The sequence below is a fragment of the Pristiophorus japonicus genome, chromosome 2, assembly GCF_044704955.1.
Source record: "Pristiophorus japonicus isolate sPriJap1 chromosome 2, sPriJap1.hap1, whole genome shotgun sequence".
Lineage (NCBI taxonomy): Eukaryota > Metazoa > Chordata > Chondrichthyes > Pristiophoridae > Pristiophorus > Pristiophorus japonicus.
Genome location: NC_091978.1, coordinates 316,921,194 through 316,939,492, shown reverse-complemented (window position 1 = coordinate 316,939,492; position 18,299 = coordinate 316,921,194). Strand labels below are relative to the sequence as shown.

General features: G+C 43.3%; 1 protein-coding gene across 1 annotated transcript in view; it reads left to right on the top strand.

Moving 5' to 3' along the window:
* Nucleotides 1-12,363, top strand: part of LOC139231135 (short transient receptor potential channel 3-like) — a 178,991-nt gene extending 166,628 nt beyond the window's left edge. The window contains exons 14-15 of the mRNA XM_070862492.1: nt 5,748-5,823; nt 12,215-12,363. Of these exons, the coding sequence (XP_070718593.1) occupies nt 5,748-5,823; nt 12,215-12,363 (225 nt within the window). The remainder of the gene's footprint in view (nt 1-5,747; nt 5,824-12,214) is intronic.
* The last annotated feature ends 5,936 nt before the right edge of the window (nt 12,364-18,299 follow it).

Genomic DNA, 18,299 nt, shown 5'->3' with positions numbered 1-18,299 from the left:
CGGTCAAATATCATTTTCATCAGAAAGCTGTAAACCGCATCCCCTCTCAAATATAGATAAAAAAGACACGTCACCTCATCAGGCTGCATACCTACTTCCCCAGTAAATTACCAGGAACTGGAGAGACGAATCAAAATGCAGTCATCAGTCCCTCCTTCCTCTTGAATAGGCTATACGGGATCAAAGGGGCACCTATCACCACTGGGCTGTACAGAACAATCCCTGCTCTACTAGACTAGGGATCGCAGTCACAGTTCCACCATGATCAGTAGGTCCACATCTCACCAAATTTCTATACATAAAAATACATAGACGTTACAACAGAGAAACAGGCCATTTGGCCCAACCAGTCTGTGTCAGTGTGTACTCTCCATCCAAGCAAACAATGCTCATATTTATCCACCCTATTCCCATATCCTTCAAACTCCTTGTCAATCATTGACTTATCCAATCTAATCTTGAATGTTGAAATAGTTTATGCCTCAGCCACTAACCCTGGAAGTGAATTCCACAGCCTCACAACTCTGTATAAAGAAGTTTCTCTTATCCTCAGGTGATTAAATAGATGTATTACCCTCTTTCAATTAGACAGCTAGGGATCAGATAGGCTAGATACTATACCCAGTCTGATCAGGGATTTAATTTCTGTTGAAAGTTACATATAACAAAGCACCTCCCTCTTGCCTCTATAAATAACCACTAATGAATGAATAAAGACATGGAGGAAGTCACATGAAGTCACCACTGGGGCTGCAGCACATCTGATCTGTTTTACAGCATGGCTCAGTTTAATTGACACCTGTCCAGGAAAGAAAAATGATCAGAAAGGAAATTAAAAGGACTGGGGGGATAGGGTATATAGATCTGCAGTGCACTACCAGAAATTGACTGAGGGCACAGTCTTTGACAGAGTTACGCAGAAAATTCAACAAGGATCCCAATAAAGCACTGAAAGCCATCAGGGAAAAGCTTGATGCTAATATGCTGAACTCCAGCCGGGTTTAATGAGCAGTGTTCATTAGGACTGAAGCCATGTGATACATCATATGGAACGTTGAAAATGCTTTGTTAGGAACAAAGACATCAGGCTAAACTAAATAATGTTGAGAACAGACACTAAAACTTTCGTGATATGGGATTCATGGAGGAAATCAAGGAAAATAAGTTCCTAACTTTTATTAGAAAACTTGCGTGCTTCACAAGGGCTAGAAGTAAAATGAGAGCGCGAGAGCTCATCATGCTTTTGTTTTAATCCTGGAACATGTAAAAGACGGAGAGAGTAAAACAGGCAGTATCGATTAGCCACCCATTATATCTCTCTCCTAATTTTCAAAATCAGGAAAGAGATATAATGGGTGGCTGATCCGATATCACCCATTTTATACTATCACCCAAAATGACCCCGTCAAAATATCTGGAGTTTCCAGGCATACATAGAAATATTGCAGCTACAAACTTAAAAAAGGGCTATAGTCACAGGATAGGGAGCGGAAAATTGATCAGGGTTCCTGCTCCTGGTGACCAGTCAGTGACTCCTGCTGGAAAGTAAAGACTTGCATTTATATAGCACCTTTCACAACCACAGAACGCCTCAAAGCGCTTTACAGCCTATGAAGTACTTTTGGAGTGTAGTCACTGTTGTAATGTGGGAAACGCAGCAGCCAACTTGTCTGCAGCAAGCTCCCACAAACAGCAATGTGATAATGACCAGATAATGTGTTTTTGTTATGTTGATTGAGGGATAAATATTGGCCAGGACACCAGAGATAACTCCCCTGCTCTTGCAGTACACATGGGAGTGTTGGATCTGAATACAATAAGGTTTTGCAGTGAAAATAGGTGGCAAAAGGAACTACAAAAAAAGGACAGTATTAGGTAAAGGTATAAGAACATAGAAGTTTTTACAATTAAATAAACCAAGCTAGGACTGCCCCATTTTGCAATTTATCACTTTGCACATGTGTTGAGGACTGAAAAAAAAGGGGTTTAAAAAAAAAGTATTTAAAAAGACGACAACAGTTGACAGTTTGACACACATTTAATTTAGTCTCTCTATTCCAAAATACAGAAAGCAAGAAATTGCTGACCTTTGTAAAGCAATGACTTTATGATACATTCTATCATTGGTTGGAGGTATCATTCAAATGTGCCCATAACAGTTTGAAACACGTTAGTCTCTATTTGCAGGAAGGGGGGAGGGAGCAGATGCACCTGTCAGCGTCCAGAAAACAGAGAAATGCCGGAAATGCGCCTAGTAGCCGTCCAGATTGAGGCAGACTGACTGCGAGGCAGACTGACTGCCAGGCAGGAAAGGCTGCGCTACAAGGCAGCAAAGAAAACAATCAAAGATCGGTGGTTGTGGGCGGGTGCTTGGAGTGAGGCAGAGTTTGGTCGATCGCGGTGGGGGGTTCTGAAGATTGCAGGGCAGAGGCAGATTGCGGCAAGCTTGCTTGAGGGTCCTGCTCCTCCTGACCCACAAGCAGCGCTGGAAAAGCACTTACCTGTTGGAGCTCCTACCTCCCTTCAGCTGCCGGGTTTCCCAAGCCCATAGAAACTACAGCCGCAGCGGTTAATTCCAAATTGATAATAAAATCGGAGAAAGTTTCATTTAAATATTATAATTAGCACTCCACCTCAAGAGCAAGTTACTCATCCAACCCCAAACCTGCTCCTGTTAAACTGGAAGTAGACACGTTTGCAGTGAGCTCTTCCTCAGTGTCAAACTGAAGGCTGGAATTTTCTTGGGTGGTAGTGAGTGCAATCAGCGGCAGGTCGGATGGGAAGGTTATTATTTTTGACGCTCCCACGCATCTTTCCCCCAGACGCGTCTGTCATCGCGGAGCTGACCTGACCAGCAGTGGCGGGGGACCCAATTGAGATGATCAGGTAGTTTGCAGGCACTCAAGATCCTTTTTTCACTGACTTTAAAAATTTCCCTGCATGGCCACGGGATTCACGCAGCTCGGGAACCATGTCGGTTATCCTGAGGCAGGAGTTCTGTGGCCTTTGCTCCAGCTGATTACTTGACAGCATCAAATGTTCAGTGAAAGCTCCCACCTGACGGATGATCACTTTCCTCAGGCAGAAGCCTCAGTCCATTTGCAGCACAGATTTGTAGGCTGCAAGTGTTTCCAGCAAAGTCTCCATCCAGTGTCACCTCATTGGAAGAACTCACTCACCATTGACTGAATGCTCCTGTCATCTGTACTTCACCTGCCATCTATTACTTCAACTGGCTCATCTTGGCCCTCAGAATCAGACCACGATGAACCACAACACCAGCAGCACCAACAACCACACCAACCTTCACCTGATGCTGCACAGGACACGGCATCGGTACCCAACCACATTGGTGCCTGGGAGGCTAGGGATGGCCTTATCATGGCCAGATTTAATTTAACTTTATGCTGTGCACCCATATGCCTGCCACATGATAAGCCAGGTTGGCACCACCCCACACCAACACCATAAAGCATTTCTACAAAAGACCAAGCCATTCCTTTCACACTAATCACCATTGCGGGGGGGGGGGGGGGCTACTGTTATGTCTCACCATTCACTGCAACTCACTAAGCCACTTCCAAAGGTGCACATAAATCTGTCCAAGACCAGAAAGTGCTGAAAATAAAGATTTTCATGTTTGACAACATTTTAACAGAAAATTTACAGAAACATTGCATAAAATATCTAAGTGCCTACCCTTGTGTATTGTTCACAGGTATGATTGCATGAGGATAAGGGTGAGGGGTGGCTAATGAGATGTGGATGTGATAGTGGAGATAAAGAGAGGAGCCATCAGATTGTAATGGACCTCAGGACTTATTTCCTCACAGTGGCGCTAAAGGAACAGGCCAGGTTGCCAGATAAATATTACAACAGCAAACTGATCCTAGATTATCTTAGAGCAATGCCATGGCAGAACAACTAGCACACTTAAAATGCTCAAAATGTTCTGACCTCAACAGACTTACTATGGTCCTCCTGCACCAGAGCAAGACATTGACATCAAGCTATTCGCTCTATTTCTGTGGGTGAGGCAACAGAGATTTGGGTTTTTGAAAAGGTTGATAAGTAAAATAACCATGTTGCCACTCTTAGCTGCAATGTATTATCCCACTACATCATTTCCTCAAATAATATTTTAAGTGATTTAAATTTCACTGATCAAATTGCAAATAGAATATTGGCCCCGGCATTTTGAATTCAATACAGCAGAATGTTGAAATTTGCCAGGCTGTTATGCATGATTTTCAGAAAGTGTGTCATTAGAAACTGTTTGCGATTGTGGTCCTATTAACATCTCACCAATGCTGCATTGGCCAAATGTAAACGTACTATATGGAAAGAGAGCAATGTGTGCCAGCTGTACATATGCAGTGTAGGTGCAGAGACTGTAAAATGTTCAAATTAACAAGATGATTTTTGATGAGAACATCAATTCACATTTTCATATGTTCTTTGATGCTAATTAATTTGGTGTAAACAGGTTCATTATGTGTGAGCAGTATTTATAGAGTTCTATTAACACCTGATTCAGGACATTTAAATATGTGGTCGCATTTATTTCCAACACCAGATCTCTGATCTGTCCTCCAAGGGGACCAGACACATCCAGCAGTTTATCTGGAATGAGTAATTAGTTCCTGCCTGCCTAGGTAATCAATTAGTTTGCAAAGTGTAATTTCAGCCATTCTGACTGCCTTGCTCCAGACAGAACAGAGCTCGCATAGAATAGACAGGGCTCACCCTTGTGGGTTAAGACCTTCTCTTTCTCTCTCTCTCTCTCTCTTCCCCCCCCCCCCCCCACCCCGAGAAGTTCCTAACCTTCCTCACACTCCCAGGTTTTGACCATTTCCCTCCCCAACAAGTTCCTGACCTCCCTCCCTCCCCAAGTTCCTAACCTCACCGCCACCCCCCACACCACCCAGATGCCTGACCTTCTCCCCCTGCCCAAGTTCCTCCAGCCCCCTTCCCCCTCTCCAGGTTCATGACCTCCCCTTTCCTAGGTTCCTCCCCCCCCTGCCCAAGATCCTCCCCCCTGGGTTCATGACTTCACACCTCACCCATCCCCCTGCCTCCATAGATGGGGCATTGTGTGTGGGTCACAGATTGTTAACAGGTTTATTGGGTATGAAATGAATAGTAACAATGTTATGACTTCTGGATTTCGTCTTGTCCAGTTATGTCACTTGCCACACATGCACCAAGCTTTGAGAAATCAACTAGGTCTGTGGGGAGGAGAGGGAGAATGTGGTGCGGGTATAAAAGGGTGGGGTTTGAAGAACATGATCCGTCTCACCATCTGGATCACGTTCTCACTCTCATCCCCCACTTTAGACCTGGATCATGTTTTTGCCCCATCCTCACTGCTCTGTGCTCTTTACCCAGAGTTCCTGACCTCCTCTTCCCTCCACTGCAGTTTTCTCTCTCTCTCTCTCTCTCTCTCTCTCCCCCCTTTTGATTCTTTCTTCTCCTCCCGGCCAGCATGCATCCAGAGACCAACCTTCTCCACATGGAGCCAAGGAAAGCGTGGTCCACTGCAGGCCGCACTTGTTGGGTACTGTGCATGCGCGGCCTCGGTTAACAGCGAGCATGAGCAGAAAGCCGCAAAAATATAAATAATCACTGTGTAAATATATTCATTGGTAGTCAGAATTCACAGAACAATTCTTGTTATAAGCAAAGTCATCTATTTTTAGGAATGTTCTTTGATACTCTTATTTGAATTATTTTCTTGTTTTTCCTAGCAAATAATGAAACGACTGATTAAGCGATATGTCTTGAAAGCACAAGTTGATAAAGAAAATGATGAAGTTAATGAAGGTAAGGGATCAACAACATTCAGGTAAATTAGTGAATATTTATATCAAATGATTTCCCTGTAAAAAGGATCATCTCACTTCCCAGTAAAGTCCATCATATTCTGAAAAATGTTTTTGGAATTCAAATATTGCTGTATAATTCCCCTCTCTTTCTATCACAAAGAAACTGTGTAGTGGCATCCTCAACATGCTCAGTCATGGGACTAGTGGTGCATCCTATATCTTTTAAAAGCCTTTTTGCATTAGTAAATGCATTGGGCCAAATCTTCCTGGAAAAATAACCGAGTTCACCACATGCTGTTATTAATGCATAAATCAGCCAGCAAGTTCAAGGGAAGAAAAAATACGGCACGAGTTGCAAATCTCCATAACTTTCTGGTCGATTTACATCACTCCGTTGTTTGCCTCGCACAAGCAGCAGTTCGCCCTCAACTCCTTGTTATTTTTATGAACTTGCTGGATTTTCACATTAATTGCCCATTAAACTCGACACTGAAAGTTAGGGCTCATGCTTAACAGTGCAAGTACCCTTTTAACGTGATAATTGTTAATACAATGACAGTCAACCTCTTTGGTTCAGAAAGGAACAATTTAAATTGTTGAGTTTCATTCCTGCATGTAGTAAATTCTTCTTAGAGATTTAAAAAAATTTCAATTTTCAATTTTTCCTCTCCTCTGTCTTTTTTTCTCTCTGCCTTGTTTTATTTTTCTGTATCTGATTTGACTGATTCATCCCATTTCCTTCTCTGTCATTCCTTTCTCAATCCTTAAATCTCATTGGTTAAGGAGATAGTTCCATCGTTCACTTAACGTGGCAGATGCCAGCTCACACTTGTAACAAGTTACTGCGCAAATTATATTCGAACAGAAGGATGCAGCAAAAAGTCTAACTAATGGCACATGCTACGACCAAGAGTTGGCCCATTGTGTGGTGCTTTACTAAGCCTACAAATCTGAATGGTCCCAAGTTAGATTTCTGGTTTGTGCTGAGTTAGCTGACCTGAGACAAAGTAATAATACTTTTGCACAATAAACTAGACAAGTGAGGGTAAAAATCAATAACCAGGGCTCCCACTCTTGATCACTAAACTCCTACTGCAAAGTACACATGGCATCAGGTGAGGACATGTTTGGGCTTGGCTGTGATGCTATTCAAGGTTGAATAACCTCCTAACACTACTGTCCAGGTTCACACATCATGAATGGTTACTTGGATGAGGAAGACTAAGAGCACCATTGAACTATATCTTTGCATATGTCATTATCGAAGAAGTTAAGCAAGAAAATTGGTAAAAAAGGTTAGAATACACTTAAGAATAAGAAATAGGAGCAGGAGTAGGCCATTTGGCCCCTCGAGCCTTCTCCGCCATCCAATAAGATCATGGCTGATCTGATCATGGGCTCAGCTCCAAATCCTTTCCCTGCTCCCCATAACCCTCAACTCCCTTATCGCTCAAAAATCTGTATCTCTGCCTTAAGTACATTCAATGACCCAGCCTCCACAGCTCTCTAGGGCAGAGAATTCCACAGATTTACAATGCGGAGAAGAAATTCCTCCTCATCTCAGTTCTAAATGGGTGACCCCTTATTCTGAAACTAGTTCGTTTCCCCCATGAGTGGAAATATCCTCTCTGCATCTACCTTGTCGAGCCCTCATTATCTTGTATGGTTCAATAATATCACCTCTTATTCTTCTGAACTCCAATGGGTACAGGCCTGCTCAACCTTTTTTCATAAGTCAACCCCTTCATCTCAGGAATCAACCTAGTGAACCTTCACTGATCAGCCTCCAATGCAAGTATATCCTTCCTTAAATAAGGAGACCAAAACTGTATGCAGTACTCCAGGTGTGGCCTCACCAATACCCTATACAGTTCTAGCAGGACTTCTCTGCATTTATACTCCATCCCCCTTGCAATAAAGGCCAATATTCCATTTTCCTTCCTGATTACTTGCTGTACCTGCATACTAACTTTGTGTTTCAAGCACAAGGAACCCTAAGTGCTGCAGCATTTTGTAATTTTTCTGCATTTAAATAATAATTTGCTTTTTTATTTTTTTCTGCCAAAGTGGATCACATCACACTTTCCCACATTATACTCCATCTGCCCAATGTTTGCCCACTCACTTAGCCTGTCTATATCCCTTTGCAGATTTTTTGTGTCTCCCTCACAGCTTGCTTTCCCACCAATCGTTGTATCAGCAGCAAACTTGGCTACGTTACACTCGGTCCCTTCATCCAAATCATTGATATAGATTGTAAATAGTTGAGGCCCCAGCACAGATCCCTGTGGCACCCCACTAGTTACAGTTTGCCAAATGGAAAATAACTCATTTATCTCAACTCTCTGTTTTCTGTTAGTTAGCCAATCCTCTATCCATGCTAATATATTACCCCTAGGCTACAATTTGGAATAGAACCCAGATCCACTTGATTTGGGGCCCATCACACCAAGGAGTTGGGTCTTCTTAGGCATGTCCCTGTTATGTCAAGTGGAGTTTCTGGGGTGCCTTGCCCAACCCAACTTGCCTTCAATAGACACAGTGGCATATATGCCTGGAGAGAGCAAGCGTAGGTCCTGTTCTGGGCTAGGAAAGACCACTGTGTATTAAAAAAGAGAACTGTAATCAACAACAATCCGAGAGAAAGCACGGCTAAAAAGATTGTGAAATAAATGTTTTCCTCTCCTCGATTTCAGACCCCCGGACACCCTCATTTGCAGGTTGCCATTCCAACTTCTGCCTCTTATTGGCACAGGAGCCTCTATTGCACCACTACAGGCCTGGGCATCTTCCCCTAGCATACAAATATCCCAGTAAACTGGGTTTCCCTGTTGGTTGTTGGTTGAGGAATAAGTGATGCCCAGGATACCAGGAGAATTCTCCTACTCTTATTCATATAGTGCTCCCTGAAGTGTCAGCTTAATATATGTGCTGAAGTCTCGAGTGGGGCTTGAACCCAAAACCTTCTGACTTAGAAACAAGAATGCGATCACTAAGCCAAGGCCAACACCTTGGCTTAAGAGAGAAAAAAAAAAACAGACTTGAGACATTGGAGTCAAAAAGCCAAAATGTCATGATCAAATGTCCTAATTCCTAATTTTGGTTCCCCTTTCCAAGGGCTCAATTTGCCCCAAAGCTTTTTTTTGGCATACTTGGAGTTACGCCTTTTTTTGGGGGCCCAAGTACACCCCAAAAAATTTTCTAAGTTTCCCTATTGGATTTTTTTCATTTTGGCATGGCCTAACCTATCCTTTAGTTTTGGAGGTGGAGCCTTGATCTGCACCAAAAAGATCAGGCTGCCATGGTAACCAGGGACAATGCGAGCTCAGGCTGCAAAGTGAAACATAGTCAGCTCCCAACACATTAAAACACACTGCATCGATTTAAAAACACATTAAATACATTGCATTAACTTAAAAACACATTAAAATATATTGCAGCAACTTACCTCTAATTATTAAAGCCGGTCCCATTCCCTGCCCCAGCCCAGGCCGAAGGGCTTGCCGGTGAGCTCTCCCACCCCTAGCCCAGGCCGATTGGCCTCCTGGTCCGCTCCCCCGCCCCTATCCCAGACCAAATGGCCTCCTCCCTGCCAGTTCCCGCACCTAATTACACCCGAAAGGCTTCCCCCCCCCGCCCCCCCCCTCTTACCTTTCCTGCTGCTGCTGTCTGGGCATCTGCTGCACTTACCTGCACCGATTTCTTTAACTCTCCAAAAGGGTTTTCTGCAGAGGCCACATACGCTGGCCTAAGCAGAACTGGAGTAACTCAGCTGGCCAAACTTGCCCAAATGGTCAGAATTGTTGTGGGTGGCAGGTTAGTGGGAAACTAGAGGATTGGGAAGATTTTAAGCAACAGCAAAGAATGACTAAAAAAGCAATAAAGAAAGGGAAGATAGATTACGAAAGTAAACTTGCGCAAAACATAAAAACAGATAGTAAAAGCTTTTACAGATATATAAAACGGAAAAGAGTGACGAAAGTAAATGTTGGTCCCTTAGAAGATGAGGAGGAGGATTTAATAATGGGAAATGTGGAAATGGCTGAGACCTTAAACAATTATTTTGCTTCCGTCTTCACAGTGGAAGACACAAAACCATGCCAAAAATTGCTGGTCATAGGAATGTGGGAAGGGAGGACCTTGAGATGATCACTATCACTAGGGAGGTAGTGCTGGACAGACTAATGGGACTGAAGGTAGACAAGTCCCCTGGTCCTGATGAAATGCATCCCAGGGTATTAAAAGAGATGGCGGAAGTTATAGCAGATGCATTTGTTATAATCTATCAAAATTCTCTGGACTCTGGGGAGGTACCAGCGGATTGGAGAGCAGCTAATGTAACGCCTCGGTTTAAAAAAGGGGGCAGGCAAAAGGCAGGCAACTATAGGCCGGTTAGTTTAACATCTGTAGTGGGGAAAATGCTTGAAACTATCATTAAAAAGGAAGAAATAGCGGGACATCTGGATAGGAATAGTGCAATCAAGCAGACGCAGCATGGATTCATGAAAGGGAAATCATGTTTAACTAACTTACTGGAATTCTTTGATGGTGGATAGAGGTGTACCGATGGATGTGGTGTATTTAGATTTCTAAAAGGTATTCGATAAGGTGCCACACAAAAGGTTACTGCAGAAGATAAAGGTACGCGGAGTCAGAGGAAATGTATTAGCATGGATAGAGAATTGGCTGGTGAACAGAAAGCAGAGAGTCGGGATAAATGGGTCCTTTTCCGGTTGGAAATCAGTGGTTAGTGGTGTGCCACAGGGATCAGTGCTGGGACCACAACTGTTTACAATATACATAGATGACCTAGAAGAGGGGACAGAGTGTAGTGCAACAAAATTTGCAGATGACACTTAGATTAGTGGGAAAGCGGGTTGTGTAGAGGACTCAGAGGCTACAAGATTTGGATAGGTTAGGCGAATGGGCTAAGGTTTGGCAGATGGAATACAATGTCGGAAAGTGTGAGGTCATCCACCTTGGGAAAAAAAAAAACAGTATTATTTGAATGGGGAGAAATTACAACATGCTGTGGTGCAGAGGGACCTGGGGGTCCTTGTGCATGAATCCCAAAAGGTTAGTTTGCAGGTGCAGCAGGTAATCAGGAAGGCAAATGGAATGTTGGCCTTCATTGTGAAAGGGATGGAGTACAAAAGCAGGGAGGTGTTGCTGCAACTGTATAAGGTATTGGTAAGGCCGCACCTGGAGTACTGCGTGCAGTTTTGGTCACCTTACTCAAGGAAGGATATACTAGCTTTGGAAGGGGTACAGAGACGATTCACTAGGCTGATTCGAGAAATGAGGGGGTTACATTATGATGATAGATTGAGTAGACTGGGTCTTTACTCCTTGGAGTTCAGAAGGATGAGGGGTGATCTTATAGAAATATTTAAAATCATGAAAGGGATAGACAAGATAGAGGCAGAGAGGTTGTTTCCATTGGTGGGGGAGACTAGAACTAGGGGGCACAGCCTCAAAATACGGAGGAGCCAATTTAAAACAGAGTTGAGAAAGAATTTCTTCTCCCAGAGGGTTGTGAATCTGTGAAATTCTCTGCCCAAGGAAGCAGTTGAGGCTGGCTCATTGAATGTTTTCAAGTCAAAGATAGATAGATTTTTAAGCAATAAGGGAATTAAGGGTTACGGGGAGAGGGCGGGTAAGTGGAGCTGAGTCCACGACCAGATCAGCCATGATCTTATTGAATGGCGGAGCAGGCTCAAGGGGCTAGATGGCCTACTCCTGTTCCTAATTCTTATGTTCTTATGCCCACTTTGGCTGAAAAAAAAAAGTACCTAAAAAAAAAAATCATAATTAACTGAGTTACACTGGTGCAAATTGATTGGGGAAACTTTTTTTTTTTTTAAAACTTAGGCCAAAAAATGGCACAAATCACAGGAAAATTGAGCCCAAGATCTGTTTCTTATATTTCGTAACATGTTGCAGTCAGGTGATTAAACTCTAATACACACTTGTATTTTTGATGCATATTTACACCTGTAATTGCCCATTGGTCTGTATTATGCAGTAAGTAGCCTTGCAAGATGATTTCACGGGTTAGAAAATTAAAGATGAATTGACAAAGTTATTCTTTTACTCCTAGTTTTAATGAAGTGTAGATGTGGTGGCGGGGGGGATAATAAGGAATAAATGGCAGTAGTTAGAAGATGATGAAGAATCCATCACTGACAACTGCAACAGTGTTTATGACAATTTGCTTCTAGCAATGTCACTTTTGAAAGATTCTACTTATAGTTCGTGATTCCTATTTTGCTACATCATGTTCTTTTCTAATGATATTTTACATATCTCAGTACCTTAAATCAATGTTTGTTGTACAGTTATCTCTGTAGTCTTAGTATTCTCACTGATACTGCAATGTTATTTCCCAGGTGAACTAAAAGAAATTAAACAGGACATCTCAAGTCTTCGATACGAACTTCTAGAAGACAAGTCTCAAGCAACAGAGGAGCTGGCTTTCCTCATTCAAAAACTTGGTGAAAAACTTAATACCTGTCTGACAAAACAAAAACACCAGTGACTTAACCTGAAAATGGACTTTCCATTTATCAATGTACAGAAACAAGAAACAGCACAATTTAAGGCAATAATGTTTATAAATGAAAAATGGAGTCAGTATATTGAGTATTTAGCATCTCTAGTGTGTAATAGGTAATTACTGTACTACTAATAAACTTGCAATTCATGTAGTGCATTGAGAAATACCTTGACCTTACAATTTACAGAATTTTGGATTGCCTAAAATTCACTTTGTAGCATTTTATATAAAGTTGCTATCATTGCTAAACTAAAATACCAAACAATGTTCCCACTTAGAGCTCTTTGAAGGTCATGTTGACTATTTTGTGATCACATCAGTGGTCGTTGGCTACGTTATTTATACCAAAATTGCAAACTTGATTTAGCTATGTGCATGTCTTTGGATTACTTAGCTCACTCTCTCTTATTACATACCAAACATATGGCAGTCATTGATCTGTGATACCAATAGATAAGTATTTATCAGAACTTGTCAGGGTTTGTGATTTACTGTTAGGTATTACATGCAGGCTAAATTTATACACCATTCACTGACAATTATTATCAATAGTAATTCAGGACTAGTTCATCTAATATACAAGTCATGTGCAACTTCTGAGGGGTTGAATCATAGAATCATGCAACACAGTAGGATGCCATTTGGCCCATTGTGCCTGTGCTGGCTCTTTGAAAGAGCTGTTCAATTAGTCCCACTCTCCTGCCCTTTCCCCATAGCCCTGCAAATTTTTCCTTTAAAAGTATTTATCCAATTTAATTTTGAAAGTTACTATTGAATCTGCTTCCACCACCCTTTCAGAAAGTGCATTCCAGATCATAACAACTTATGAGGGTGGTTCTCTTGTGCTTTTAAGAGGGTCCCAAGAGATTCCTCATGATCCTGGAGCTGTTGCACTATGGTAGCAGCAAGTACTGGTCGACATTTTGCAGGTTTCTGGGACACTCCTCAGCAGGTATCCTTGAGGCTGGTCTTGTCGCTAGAGGCGGAGAGCTATCCAGCAAGAAAATGTCCTCCCTCTCCTGATGTTTCCACAGCCCCATTTGCATTTCTCACTCTGACTGTTGGCTGGAAATTATTCCAGCATGAAAACTCACTGGAAAGCCCTTTTTTGGTGCTTGGCCACCTTTAAGTGACTTTCCCAGTTTCCTCAAAGTGCAACTAAGCCAAAGGCTCACTCCTTAAATAAGAGGTGTGCAGTGTATTGCCTTGCATGCCCTGCTGAGGATGTGGAACTTTTTGCAGTGCTGTTCTGCAGTCCTGGGGTTGAGGGAGTTGGCAGTCAGTGCTAGTGACACCTCCCTCCAGATGGCATAATGCTGCACCAAAATTTCCTGGAGGTGCAGCCGCTTGCACCACCTTAATGTCAGTTTTAAACTAAAGCTTATACCAAGGGTAATGCAAATGAGCTTCCCTGGGAAGCTTCTGTGCATCTCCCTCTAGAGGCCAGTGGCAGATTGGTCACTTTTTTTTTTAAAAAGGTGCAAGAGCAGTGTAAATCACATCGAAAAAATTCAGGGCCAACGTGTTTGTTGTAGTGGGGTGTTGGATTGCACTAAAAAAAACCCAGCAAACTTGTGTCTGGAAAGCTAAGTATGTCAGCCACAGCTTCAATGTACTCAAATTCCTCTGTCCAGTGTCAGAGTGGAAGAGCACCAGAATGCATCCAGGAATGTACCCTTGCTCAGGTGGAATGTTCTAAATGTGTGCAAGGTGAGGTATGTGCAATGGAGGATTCGGAGTTGTTATGGGTGGAGGTTATGAGGGCCAGTCTCAGTGCCTGCTTCCAGTTTCTGCTCTATGTGATGCTCCCTTCTCAGGAGTCATCTGCTGCAGAGCTGGGCAGTATTGAGTGGAGGACTGTGTTGCAGAGGAAGAGATCCAATGGAAACATAGAAAATAGGTACAGGAGTAGACCATTCGGCCCTTCGAGCTGGCACCACCATTCAATAAGATAATGGCTGATCATTCCCTCAGTACCCCTTTCCTGCTTTCTCTCCATACCCCTTGATCCTTTAGCCGCAAGGGCCATATCTAACTCCCTCTTGAATATATTCAATTAACTGGTATCAACAACTCTGCGGTAGGGAATTCCACAGGTTAACAACTCTGAGTGAAGAAGTTTCTCCTCATCGCAGTCCTAAATGGCCTACCCCTTATCCTAAGACGGTGTCCTCTGGTTCTGGACTTCCCCATCATCGGAAACATTCTTCCCGCATCTAGCCTGTCCAGTCCTGTCAGAATCTTGTAAGTTTCTATGAGATCCCCTCTCAGCCTTCTAAACACCAGTGTATAAAGGCTCATATGTCAGTCCCGCCATCCCAGGAATCAGTCTGGTGAACCTTTCCTGCACTTCCTCAATAGCATGAACGTTCTTCCTCAGATTAGAAGACCAAAACTAATAATATTCCAGGTGAGGCCTCACCAAGGCCCTGTACAACTGCAGTAAGACCTCCCTGCTCCTATACTCAAATCCCCTAGCTATGAAGGCCAACATACCATTTGCCTTCTGTACCTGCATGCCAGCTTTCAATGACTGATGAACCATAACACCCAGGTCTCGTTGCACCTCCCCCTTTCCTAATCTGCCGCCATTCAGGTAATATTCTGCCTTCGTGTTTTTGCCCCCAAAGTGGATAACCTCACATTAATCCACATTATACTCCATCTGCCATGCATCTGCCCACTCACCTAACCCATCCAAGTCACCCTGCAGCCTTTTAGCATCCTCCTCACAGCTCACACCGCCATCCAGTTTAGTGCCATCTGCAAACCTGGAGATATTACACTTAATACCTTCATCTAAATCATTAATGTATATTGTAAAGAGCTGGGGTCCCAGCACTGAGTCCTGCGGCACTCCACTAGTCACTGCAGGCCATTCTGAAAAGGACCCATTTATCCCGACTCTCTGCTTCCTGTCTGCCAACCGGTTTTCTATCCATGTCAGTACATTATCCCCAATACCATGTGCTTTGATTTTGCACACCAATCTCTTCTGTGGGACCTTGTCAAAAGCCTTTTGAAAGTCCAAATACACCACATCCACTGGTTCTCCCTTGTCCACTCTACTAGTTACATCCTCAAAAAATTCCAGAAGATTTGTCAAGTATGATTTCCCTTTCATAAATCCATGACTTCCACCGATCCTGTCACTGCTTTCCAAATGCACTGCTATTTCATCTTTAATAATTAATTCCAACATTTTCCCCACTACTGAGGTCAGGCTAACTGGTCTATAATTACCCGTTTTCTCTCTCCCTCCTTTTTTAAACAGTGGTGATAGGAACTGATCCAGAGTCGATAGACTGTTGGAAAATGATCACCAATGCAGCCACTATTTCTAGGGCCTCTTCCTTAAGTACTCTAGGATGCAGACTATCAGGCCCCGGGGATTTATCGGCCTTCAATCCCATCAATTTCCCAAACACAATTTCCTGCTTTATAAGGATATCCTTCAGTTCCTCCTCCTCACTAGACCCTCCGTCCTAGTATTTCTGGAAGGTTATTTGCGTCTTCCTTCGTGAAAACAGAACCAAAGTATTTGTTTAACCATTTCTTTGTTCCCCATTATAAATTCACCTGAATCTGACTGCAAGGGACCTACGTTTGTCTTCACTAATCTTTTTCTCTTCACATAGCTATAGAAGCTTTTGCAGTCAGTTTTTATGTTCCCAGCAAGCTTCCTCTTACTCTATTTTCCCCCTCCTAATTAAACCCTTTGTCCTCCTCTGCTGTATTACAAAATTCTCCCAGTCCTCAGGTTTGCTGCTTTTTCTGGCCAATTTATATGCCTCTTCCTTGGATTTAACACTATCCTTAATTTCCCTTGTTAGCCACAGTTGAGCCACCTACCACTAGCGTTTTTACTCCAGACAGGAATGTACAATTGTTGAAGTCCATCCATGTGATCTTTAAATGTTTGCCATTGCCTATCTACCGTCAACCCTTTAAGTATCACTCGCCAGTCTATTCTAGCCAATTCACGTCTCATACCATTGAAGTTACCTTTCCCAAAGTTCAGGATCCTAGTCTCTGAATTAACTGTCACTCTCCATCTTAATAAAGAATTCTACCATATTCTGGTCACTCTTCCCCAAGGAGCCTCGCACAACAAGTTTGTTAATTAGTCCTTTCTCATAACGCATCATCCAGTCTAGGATGGCCAGCCCTCTAATTGGTCTAGAAAAGCATCCCTAATACACTCCAGGTAATCCTCCACCACATTGCTACCAGTTTGGTTAGCCCAGTCAATATGTAGATTAAAGTTGCCCATGATAACTGCTGTACCTTTATTGCACGCATCCCCAATTTCTTGTTTGATGCTGTCCCCATCCTCATTTGGTGGTCTGTACACAACTGCCACTAGCATTTTCTGCCCTTTGGTATTCCGTAGCTCCACCCATACAGATTCCACATCATCCAAGCTAATGTCCTTCCTTACTATTGCATAAAATTTCCTCTTTAACCAGCAATGCCCCCCACCTCCTTTTCCTTTCTGTCTATCCTTCCTAAATGTTGAATACCCCTGGATGTTGAGTTCCCAGCCTTGGTCACCCTGGAGCCATGTCTCCATGATGCCAATTGCATCATATCCGTTAACTGCTATCTGCGCAGTTAATTCGTCCACCTTATTCCGAATACTCCTCGTACTGAGGCACAGAGCCTTCAGGCTTGTCTTTTTAACACCCTTTGCCCCTTTAGGATTTTGCTGTAATGTGGCCCTTTTTGTTTTTGCCTTGGGTTTCTCTGCCCTCCACTTTTACTTTTCTTCTTTCTATCTTTTGCTTCTGCCCCCATTCTACTTCCCTCTGTCTCCCTGCATAGGTTGCCATCCCCCTGCCATATTAGTTTAACCCCTCCTCAACAGCACTAGCAAACACTCCCCCTCGGACATTGGTTCCGGTCCTGCCCAGGTGCAGACTGTCCGGTTTGTACTGGTCCCATCTTCCCCAGAACCGGTTCCAATGTTCCAGGAATTTGAATCCCTCCCTTCTGCACCACTCAAGCCACGTATTCATCTGAGCTATCCTGCGATTCCTACTCTGACTAGCACGTGGCACTGGTAGTAATCCTAAGATTACTACTTTGGAGGTCCTACTTTTTAAATTTAGCTCCTAGCTCCCTAAATTCATCTTGTAGAACCTCATCCCATTTTTTACCTATATCGTTGGTACCTATATGCACGACAACTGGCTGTTTACCCTCCCCCTTCAAAATGTCCTGCATCCGCTCCGAGACATTCTTGACCCTTGCACCAGGGAGGCAACATACCATCCTGGAGTCTCGGTTGCGGCCACAGAAACGTCTAACTAGTCCCCTTACAATAGAATCCCCTATCACTATAGCTCTCGCACTTTTTCTTGCCCTCCTATGCAGCAGAGCCACGGATTTTGCTGCTGCTGCCCTCCCCTGATGAGTCATCCCCCTCAACAGTACCCAAAGCAGTGTATCTGTTTTGCAGGGGGATGACCGCAGGGGACCCCTGCACTACCTTCCTTCCACTGCTCTGCCTGTTGGTCACCCATCCCCAATCTGGTTGTGTAACCTTTACCTACAGTAAGACCAACTCACCAAACGTGCTATTCACATCATTCTCAGCATCTTGGATGTTCCAGAGTGATTCCACCCGCAACTCCAGTGCCACAATGAGGTCTGTCAGGAGCTGCAGCCGGATACACTTCCCGCATATGTAGTCATCAGGGACACTGGACGTGTCCCTGACTTCCCACATATAACAGGAGGAGCATAACACGTGTCCAAGCTCTCCTGCCATGACTTAACCCCTAGATTAACTTAATTTGGCAACAATAATGCTAAAGGTTACTTATTGATAAAGAAAAGAAAAAACTACTCCCCAATCACCAGCCAATCACTTACCCCCTTGACTATGACATCACCTTTCAATTTCTTTTTACTTT